Here is a 10768-nt window from a genome sequence, read left to right as displayed (position 1 = left end):
TCCCCAATCTATGGCTTCCTATCGAGGAAATCACTCCCGCAGTGGATACTATGCACGTTCCATGGACTCTTCATTTCATCAATGAACCCGGTCTGAAGTATTAGTATCTGCGCCTGACATTTTGCTTGGATAATTTGAAGAAAGCCAAGATACCTACAATGCATAGTGGATTAGTATTCGTGCTTTGAGATAGGTATATAAAGTCGATCTTATCTCCTCGGAGAATTTCCTTTCCTCATCCCCTTCTTTAACTATCAATTTTTCTTAGCTTTTGTCAAGGACAAGTAAGGAAGATGCGTTTCTCTACAGCTACTGCCCTTGGCATGGTCGTTGGCCAGGCCATAGCTGGTGTTTGTCCATATGCTGATGCTCAAGAGAAGAGGAGCGCTTGTCCTTATGCAGGACGAAGTGTCTCTGATACTCCAAGAGAGCATTTCCCTCGTGCTGCTAGTGGTGCAGCTCCAGGCAAAAAGGGTGTTATGTTCATGAACAGAATTGCTCCATCCGTATCTACTCTATATATCGCCAACGCAGATGGAAGCAATGAACGTGAACTTCTCGGAAACAGCTCTTCCTACGATTATCACGGAAACTTCAGTCCTGATGGAAAGTATGTTATCTTCACCACTGAACGTAACGGAGATGGACAATCGGATATCTACAGAGTCAAGATTGATGGCACCGGATTGGAGTCTTTGGTTGAAACACCATCTTTCGAAGATGCAGGTGTACTTTCACCCGATGGAACAACACTTGCTTATGTATCCACCCAAGGAAACTTCACAGCAAACATCTGGGTTAAGGATCTCACTACAGGAGTTGCCTTTAACCTAACCAACACACCCACCACAGCTGGTGACAATGCCCTTCCAGATGGTCATTTCCGTCCTTCTTTCTCGCCTGATGGAGAGTGGATTGCATTTTCCTCCGACCGTAACACCGCCTGGACCGGACACAGTAACGGTACCGGTTGGGAACACACCCAAGAACTTTCCGTCTACAAGATCCGACCAAACGGATCCGACTTCTCCCAAGTTGTCACCAAAGCTGGTTACTCTCTTGGGTCGCCAAAATGGAGCCCAGACGGATCCCGAATTATCTTCTATGAGATGACCAGAGAGAACACCTACAACGCCCACATGACCTCTGTCAACAGTGCAGAGACACAGATCGCATCCGTAGATGTTGCTACCGGACTCGATTATGTTTACCATACCTCTGGAGTTGGATGCAAAGTCAATGGCCAATTCGTAACCGCCGATGTTGTCGGCTTCAATACCAAGGGTTCGACTGATGACAACATTGGTATCAACTACAACGGCACCGGCGCTGCGAACTACACCACCATCCTGGGCGATATGCGCAACCCCGCCTGGTCCCCAGACGGAACCCTGGTCATCTATGAAAAGACCGATTTCACCCCCGTCCGTGCAATGGAGAAACCCTTGTACAGTTGGGACGGCGATTTCGAATACCGCTTCACCGATGTCTTCCCCATGCTCTCCAAACAAAATAAATTGGCTATCACTCAAAAGCAACTCGGTAACTCATCCATCGTCACCATGAACGCAGATGGTACCAATGTCGATTTAGTCTTCGACGTCTTTTCCACAAACCAAACCTCATCCACAGATACTACCAGTGGTCTTGCCGGTGCATTCCAACCTTCTTGGACTGCTGATGGCGAATGGATTACCTTTGGACTCGGATACTGGTTTTTCGAAAGATCCATCGAGCCAGGTTGGCTTTATCGCGTAACAGCTAACGGTTCTTACTACGAGCAATTGACTTTCGGAGAAGCCGGTGTTTCCAATGCAGGATTCCCATCTTACTCACCCGATGGAAGCAAGATCGTTTACAGAGAGTGTGGCCCTGCTCCTTTGTACTGCATCGGTCTCCGCATTCTGAACCTTGCTGATGGTACCGTCACAAACTTGACCGATACCTGGGACAACACTCCCGGTTGGTCTCCAGACGGAGAGCGCATCGTTTTCACCCGTCGTAACCATCTTAACTTCGATGATCTCTCAGCTACCGATTCCTACGACGTTTACACTATCTTCCCTAACGGAACTGGCCTTACACAACTCACAACCAGTGGAGCCAACGACGCCCACGCCGTTTGGTCCGCCGATGGAAGAATCTTGTACAGCAGTGGAATGTATGGTTTCAGAGAGGAGAGTCCTCTTTACGATAATGCCTTCCAGCCTTATGGACAAATTATCTCGATGAACTCTGATGGGTCAAACAAGACTATGTTGACTGACAGTATGTGGGAGGATAGTATGCCTCTTTACGTTCTCAATGATGAGTTTTAGATAGAGGAAGATAATGAGGGATGAGATGGTTATGAATTTGTAATGAGAGGAGGAAAAATGGAAACTGAGAACGAAAAGTAGAGGAGAGGAGGAAAATTATGATTCTTGTTACTTAGGTTTTTTCAGCGAATATCCAAATTCAATTTCTTCATGCTATTACTAAATATTCTATCTATTCCATAAAGTGAATTTCTAATGCCTATATCAGCCCTACCTATACAAATGTATCTTTTCATTTTCATTTTCCCAATCGTCAATTCTCACATGAGCATCATACGCATGCACCCTTCCACAAACAAATCCATCTACGTACCCATAACCATCACCATCAGACTCCCCCTTCCGACTCCTGAACCCCCCATCTCCCTCCCCATCGCCAAATCATTACCCACACATCTCGGACTCCGAAGTCAACCCCGAAGTCCCGAAAGTGCCCCCCTCCCCGCTATTCTCCCGCCAAGAACAAGAACTACTTCCCTATCCAGATCTACCACAAATCAAGCAATGAATACCCAGCAGACGATCTTCATTGCCGAGTACACCCAATACACTCATGCATGCATGCATGTCTGAGCCTCTACCAAAAAAATATTTCAGAAAGGAAGGGGGCGCAGACCCGCAGTCTTGTTTGCTTCGGGATCTATTCGTTTCATGTTCGGGACCGAGGGTTTGGGGGATAGAGGGAGGATAGAGGATGCGTGGATGGTTTTATGGGAATGGGATGGGATGGGAATTGCATGGGTTTAGTTTTTGTGCGTGTGTGTGTGTGTGTGTGTGAGAGGGAGAGAGAGATTTCGTGTACGTATGTATTCAAGGTTGGGATTTATTCTGGGGAAAATGGATCAAGATTGAATGGCGGTCTGGTGGACGTGCGGAATGATACCTATGAGAACGGTCCCCGGCGATTCTACGTCATGATGTTGAGATGATGCTGGTAGGGAGACTTGTCGTTTTGGAAGACGATTTTAGGTTAATTTTGGAGCTCGGATGGTGAATGATGATTTGTTTATTAATGGATAGCTGACGAATGGAAGGGGGCTGTGTTCATGTTATGTCATATGAGATGAGATAAGATGATTCGACGGTCAGATTAGGATATTTATTAGACTTTCGTTTAGGGGGAGGTGGGATAAGAGAAGAGGAGATCCAACTCCAATTCCAAACTCCGAATATGAATTTCTCATATTATCAAATCAAAACTTGGATATGGAGGGGGAAAATCATGAAGAAGACCGGCTTTGAAGACCCCTATTGTATTGTATAGTGGTACAACTTATGAGTATTCCTTTGAGATTCGTAGAGGCACAGAGATCACATCGGGATCATTATGCAGTATCTCTGGCATCTTCTTAATTTATATTTCCCTATTTTCTATAGCAGAATTGTGATCTATTTTCCTGCCAATAGCGTGGTGCGGACCTGGTGAGTTCGTACGGTACATGCATGGTAAGTAAGTAAGTAATCTTTTATTTGTGATATATTGCTACTTTGGATTATGAATAGATACTAACTGGTTCACTTGAGTTTCGCACTCGCAAATATTCATTTTTCATCACTTACCGACTAATACTAACGGAATTTGTGAGTTTCATTTCGCCTCGAGAAATTCTGGAAATCTATCTACTTTTCATCTTGATGCTGACTTTAGTTCTAGATTCTAACGCTACAGCACAACGTATCATACCACATCAAAGATTCCTTCTATATGCTGTCTATATGAAATATCACAGAAGACGTACCCGATCAGGCGTCACATATGACTGAGGGCTACAGTGGTATGGATGGTAACGATCGTGATCATAATCATGATTACGAAAAAGTATTCTGCGGGCATTATCATGGTATTCACTATTCAGTCAATAGAAATATATAAAGAGTACAATCGTGGTACCAATGCCAAGTAGCAAGGAGGAAAAAGAATAAGAGCGATAGATTTGATGATCAAACGCTCTGCGCGCAATACTCTGGTGCTCAGCCTACAAGCTTTCGACTCGATGGTACAAAATAAGGAGGATAGAAGATGCAAAATTGCATGATCTCAATATTTTTATTGGAGAACTCACCAGTAGGAGGCCTATAGAGTATTATTATAAGCTCTCTCTCTCTCTATGAACTATTCACCGGGTGCAATACTCCAGAAAAGACAAAATTTCCCCCTGAAAACTGGTGGAAATTTTCTTGGCATTCTAATCCAAATTAATAATTTATTAACTTAGGATATTGAGAAAAACTCAAGTCGATTGATTGAACTTGATTCTCCTCTTTCTCCTCTCCTCGTGTTTCTAGACAATCAAGTGTTTTGTTTCTACGAAGTATAGTAACCTCCTACTGAAGGTACACCACATTTATCCTTTCCATATTCTTATTTTCTTTCTTTCCCTTATAACTCCCTAATTACCTTTTCCAAATCCTCCATATTCTCCAAATACGCATCATTTTCGCGTTTAATCACCTCCTGATCATCATTAATATCATCTGTCCACCTCCTACAAAAATAAAAAATCAGCAAACAATTTCTCAAATCCCCAAAACCCAACACAAAAAACCCAAGACAAACCAACCCACTAACCTCACATAAACCGTCCTCATCCCCACCTCCCTCGCCCCTTTCAAATCACTCGTATGCGCCGCCACCATGACACATTCCTCCGGCTGCAACCCCAAAACCCGCATCACCCACTCATAACTCCCTCTTTCCGGTTTATAAACCCCCACCAACTGACTCGAAAACAACATCTCAAAAACTCCCTTCAATCCCGCTGCTTTCACTAACTCAAGCTGTAATCGTGTAGATCCGTTTGCATGAACGAAAAGCTCATATTCATTCCCATCAGAAAGAGATGTCAGCGCGGGAAGAACATCAGGCCAGGGGATTTGATGATGCCATGCCTGGATGAGGGAGTCTTTGATGGGGGGAGTGAAGGAGGAAGACCAGGGAGAATAGAGGGGGGTGAGGAGGAGAGTTTCTAGGGTGGAGAGATGTGTGAAATCGATGTTTTCCACGGGGAGATTGTGGGAGATGCGAAAGGTGTTGGCATCGAAATAGGATTGGCGCCATTGGAGGAGGAAATCAGATTGGATTTTTGAAGTGAGTGAGGGGGGGTAGGAGGGATGGGAGGGAAGGGGCGGAAGATGGGGGAGGAGTGAGGCGTGCCAGTTCAGACATGTACCCATGAAATCGAAGAGAATGGCGCGGATTTTTGAGGGTTTCGTGGAGAGTGTCATTTTTTTTTGTATTTATTTCTTATGTTTAAGAACTAATTTCCCTCGATGAGGATTACGATGGAAGTTGAAGGTGGAATTGAGTAGCAAATGGTTATGGAAGATTTTGTATCATCACTTGATGTATCGAAACCATTATTCATATATCATTCGTGAAACAAGTCTATATTTATATTCCCTTTCAATTCCCGCTTTGTCATGAATACAATTGGTGTCAACAACATCAAAAGGCGCTGAGTGCGCCCTTCGCTTGAGCAGCAGATTGAATGATGTCATTCATGCTGACAATTCCGCAAAGATGTATCGTTACCTACCTACCTAACTACCTGCCATGTATTAATATCTCGCTCCCTTTCTTCAACCATCCAAGATATACAATGAGATTCACCTAAATATTTCCATCTCTCACCAAAAGCAAAACATCCAAATCCCATCTGAATTACACATCTCACACTTCCCACACGACAATCTCACAACACCGCATGGGGTTTGGATCAGCGGAAACAAGAAGCGAGCATTAGCTATGTACTATACAAACATGCGAGATACTTACACCAGATGTTGGATCCACGGATGAACCATGAAAATATACCAAATCTGATATATTATGCCGACTCCAACATATTGGTTCTAAAAGTTTGTTCGGTACCTAGGTAGGTACCTAGGTAGGTAGTTATCTGATTCCGATTCGGTGGGAAAAATAAGTTGGTATCTAGGTATCCATTTGCAATGCCGCAAATACCAGTTGTTGGTAAGCTTACTTTACAACAATGCTATATCCAAATTATCTAACTGAGAGTTTCTGTCCCAGGGAAACACTACATTTAGTCCTGCCTCAGATGTAATACTTATCAACAGCCCTCTATTCCTCTGACTCTATCTCTATCCCATTCCAACCATCTTCAAATCTTCATATCCTCCAACTCAACTCCCCAACGATCCCACCCCATTCTACACTCCACCTACCATGCCCACTCCCCTCGAAATCCAAACCCAACTCACCCCCCTCCTCTCAAGATGGCGAGAATAACCTAGCCCCCACATCATCCTCATCATCCAAGTAGCCCACGAATCCAACGTTCAGAAAATCGTAAGTGTTCAGAATTCTTCCTCATTCCCATTCCATCCAACACAACTCTATATACATATTACACATCCAGTATACTCCTCATCCACCTACTTCATGTACCAACACAAACCAGAGGTTCGCTACGCCAACCAAAATTTCACCCCCTACATCGCTCGAGCCGGTGGTCACGATGTAACCCATGCTCTCGGGCAAGCAAAGGACGCGATCCAGATTGATTTTCGCTCCATGAACCACATCACAATTGCGGAAGATGGACAACTGCCATAATTGGCGGGGGGTGCGAATGTGAAAGACGTTGTTGATACACTTACTCGATTAGGAGAACGAACAGGGAAATTCACATTTCTAAGCCATGTCCAGCCAACCAAGAAAATCCGAACTAACAACCCGATCAGTAACCGGTATATGCGAGCTCGTCGGATTCTCCGCGCCCACTCTCGGGGGTGGTCATGGTTGGCTTCAGGGCCAATACGGACCCATGGCCGACCAGGTAATATCCGCCCGTCTCTTGCTTCCTTCTGGCGAACTTGTCACTGTATCGGGAACTCTTATCCGGATTTATTTTGGGCCATTAGAGGCGCAGGACATAATTTTGGGCTGGTGATGGAATGAGAATATTGTGTTTATGATGATAATGCCCCATTGTGATCTTATGAAATCTTTATTTATTCGGGGGATAAACTTGAGCTCTCTACGAAGAGGCGAATAGATTGTTACGAGATCAACCAGCGGAGCTGGTTGATTGGGGATATATTATCAAGGGTGCAGAGATAGATCCAGATCATGTTAGTCATTTACCCGACGAAATTCACTTGGGATTGTGTGAAAGCTAACAATCTAGCAGCCGGTACTGTGCTTCGGTATCATCTATAACGGCTTCCCCGAAAAAGCCAATCAATATGCCAGACCATTTCATGACATTGAACCACTTAGTGTACAGACAAGTCAGGGATCACTACACGACCTTGCCGTCGTCACATTCCAGGACGCGGATGGTCCAGGATGCGCTTACGGGATGACATCCCTTCGATACCCTATCGGGTTGAAATCATACAATGCGACGGCCGTCAGACAGGTATACAACGAGATCGACTCAACATTCCGCCAAGTTCCAGAGATAGCTGGTTCATTTTTCTTGCTCGAAGGCTACTCGATTCAAGCAGTTAAAGCCATCGATGCAGCAAGTAAGGCATTTCCGCACCGAGATGATAATATCTTGGTTACATCGTACGTCATGTATGCGCCTGACTCGAACATCGACCCGATAGCAAAGGAATTTGGTGAAAAGCTTCGAAAATACTTGTTGGATGGAAGCGATGATCCAGAACATCTCCGCGCCTACGTCAACTATGCCAATGGCGATGAGTCTTCACAGGCGATCTATGGGTGGGAGACATGGAGATTGGAGAAACTGAAGAAACTTAAAGCTCAGTGGGACCCTAAGAATACCATGCGGTATTATGTTCCTATTGAACAGAGCATCAACTAGTTCTTAAAACTAGCTTAGAACTGTATTGTAAAATCGTCCAAAGGTAGTCAAAGAATCAGTATTGGCAAGAAGCTTGCTGATGATTGCTGTGCCGCGTACCATTGGGACTGTGCATTCTGTAAAAGAAGATATACTTACCAAAAAATGCCAACCTAAAACCCTCCCATTGAAGTTTAATTTCATGATCCTATCTAGTATATCCCGAGTTACTTAACCAATACGAAGATATTATAACTAAATAATGTCGTGATTACACTATAACCACTACAAAGCCGACAATAGGGAAGAAGAAAAAAAGATCTCACGAACTTCATCTAAAGGCCAGGCCGAGCCAAACCAAGCTAGAATACCAGAACGAGATTTCAAGTCATCGACGTCAAATCATCGACGTCAATCATCAACGTCAAATTCATGGACAATGACATATCTAGCCATCAAAGTTCCATCAAAGATCAAAGATTCAAACTTTCTTCAAACTCTCTTCAGACTTCCCGATATATATGACACTGTCTCTGATGACGAAATACTCAAAACTCGATTTGAAGCCCAATCATCGACGTCAAATCATCACCATCACTTCATCCATCAAAAAATGACACATCCAACCCAACACCAAAATATCAAACTTTTTCCTCTCCAAACCTTCATCAAACTTTCACAATAGATATTATATGCGAGTGTCACTCACTCACTGTCTCTGATGACGAAACACGGAAACTCAAAACTTTCCTCTCAAAAACAACCCCCGTCCCATGTCCAAATCTCAATCCCTGTTCCCAATTGAAATATTGAATTCAATTTAAAGTTTCAACGTTGTTTGCTCCAATTATTCTCTCTACCGATATATCGATTCGAAGATTCGAAAAAGCCGGTACAGTACAACTTACAAGTGTACGATGAAATGTCTGTGAGCTCACGGGTGTGATGATAATCTCCGAAGTATTGTGGATGGGGAAGTGACTGGAGGGAGGAATGAGATGTAAAATTGCTGGATAGGGATATAGGGATGGGGGATGCATATAGGGATGCATATGGATTGGAAATTGGGGAGAGGGGGTGGACTTTTCTGGATGTTTTTGGGTTTGTTTTTGGTGATGATTTGAGGATTGAGAATTGGGAATTGGGGAATCGATGTTGTGTAGGATGATGTGTCTTTTCTCGTATCCAGCACAAGCACAAGCACAAGCACAACCAATTCTTCACCAAGTCCTTGAGTAAAAAATGAAGATATCCCCACCCACTCACCCACCTACCAACCTACCTACCGACCTATCCAATCATCAATTCAAAAACTCCCCTCCAAAAAAGCTTACAACCTCTCGAGTTCTCTACTCGTAGACAGCAAGTAAAACCAAAGCAAAGCAAGCCCGCAATCCTTGCATCAAAATTGACACACACCATGCACATCCCTTCCCCATCAAGCGTGACTTTTCACCAAGGTTTTCTCCCAAACCTCGCCAAGCCCTACCCACTAGCCCATCGGAGATAAACGACCAAAAAGGAAACGAGCAACATGATAAGGCAATTTTACCCTGGAGGAAAGAATTCGCGTGCGCCGGGAATGAGCACAATGCTCCGGGAGAGCTTTTTGGAGTGAAGGGGGCACTTTTTGGTCCGGTCGGTGTATGTACGTACCTACTTCATGCGTCTTGTGTTGAGTTTTGAGCCGAGCTTGGGGAGGTGGGTTTTTATTGGTTTTTCATTTATCGGAATGGTATTATGTATCGGTGCGCGCTGCGGTGATGGTTTATTGCAATTTATGGGAATGATTGGGGATAGAGTTTGACTTTTGGAGCAGAGCATACGCCCGTCATGGTGTCAATCTTGCTGACAGGAAAGTGTAATAGATTGGGAGCCGAGTAAGTAGGTAGGCAAAGAAAGTAAATAGAAAAGGCTCTGAGCGTATACGAAGTATAGGTATCACCCGTAGTCTGTTCTATAAAATTCTGATGCGTGGTGTTTACTTGCTACAAGACGACAGACAGACAATTGCTCAGACATTTTTGACGGAGCATACATGCTGCAGATGTAGTCTGTAGTCTGTAGTCTCGTCACACGAGTTAATGACTCGATGATACTTCCTTCCAACTCCTTGTACTGCTTGCTGTATAGTGGATGGGTCCATCGTACATACATCCGTCGCGAAGGATCAGCTCATCGCACATCCCATAGGCTGATGCGCAAACCAACCAACAAACCGTAGCAACGCGGGGTTGAGCGAAGCAAGAAAAAGCGAAAAGGGATTTCCTCTGACCATATTTCACGAGTCGTTGAACCGCAGCGGTTGGAGCTTGGAAAACCCTTCTAGGCTTTCTCAGGAGTCAGGTCAGCTTTTTTAGCCCGAAGCCCGTGTGGCGGGTTCGAGGATGCATTTCGACCGTTCGGTTGTGGGATCGTCAACGCCTTCGATTCATCCGTGCTGTTGGATATTGGTCACCTGGGAGTAAAAGATTGGTAGATGATCGTGGAGAGAGCTAATGAGTACGGTAATTGGGTGCGTGATAGCTTCTGGAAGATCTATCTCATCTTGAAATTTGAAGTTTTACTATCGTTGTGTGCTTCGATTCGAATATTGTTTGTGCAAGGGAAGAAAAGTTGATAATGAGGTGGTGATACAAAATGCAGCCATACACTGCCACGAGGATTAGA

The 10768-nt window shown here is 44.3% G+C and overlaps 3 protein-coding genes across 3 annotated transcripts; 2 read left to right on the top strand and 1 right to left on the bottom strand.

Moving 5' to 3' along the window:
- Nucleotides 1-293: 293 nt before the first annotated feature.
- Bfra_005964 (putative tat pathway signal sequence domain-containing protein) lies at nucleotides 294-2318 on the top strand (the record flags this gene model as incomplete). Its single annotated transcript, XM_037336339.1, has 1 exon — nucleotides 294-2318. The coding sequence occupies one exon, from the start codon at nucleotides 294-296 to the stop codon at nucleotides 2316-2318; it is 2025 nt and encodes a 674-aa protein (XP_037191549.1).
- Nucleotides 2319-4698: 2380 nt separating this feature from the next.
- On the bottom strand, nucleotides 4699-5543 carry Bfra_005963 (putative haloacid dehalogenase protein; the record flags this gene model as incomplete). The annotated part of the gene is made up of 2 exons (XM_037336338.1): nucleotides 4699-4804; nucleotides 4888-5543. The coding sequence occupies 2 exons, from the start codon at nucleotides 5541-5543 to the stop codon at nucleotides 4699-4701; spliced, it is 762 nt and encodes a 253-aa protein (XP_037191548.1).
- Nucleotides 5544-6982: 1439 nt separating this feature from the next.
- On the top strand, nucleotides 6983-8119 carry Bfra_005962 (putative fad-dependent oxygenase protein; the record flags this gene model as incomplete). The annotated part of the gene is made up of 3 exons (XM_037336337.1): nucleotides 6983-7165; nucleotides 7332-7415; nucleotides 7475-8119. The coding sequence occupies 3 exons, from the start codon at nucleotides 6983-6985 to the stop codon at nucleotides 8117-8119; spliced, it is 912 nt and encodes a 303-aa protein (XP_037191547.1).
- Nucleotides 8120-10768: the final 2649 nt, after the last annotated feature.

Source organism: Botrytis fragariae (assembly GCF_013461495.1).
Source record: "Botrytis fragariae strain BVB16 chromosome Unknown tig00000075, whole genome shotgun sequence".
NCBI classification, from domain to species: Eukaryota; Fungi; Ascomycota; class Leotiomycetes; order Helotiales; family Sclerotiniaceae; genus Botrytis; species Botrytis fragariae.
This window is presented reverse-complemented; position numbering and strand designations above follow the sequence as displayed.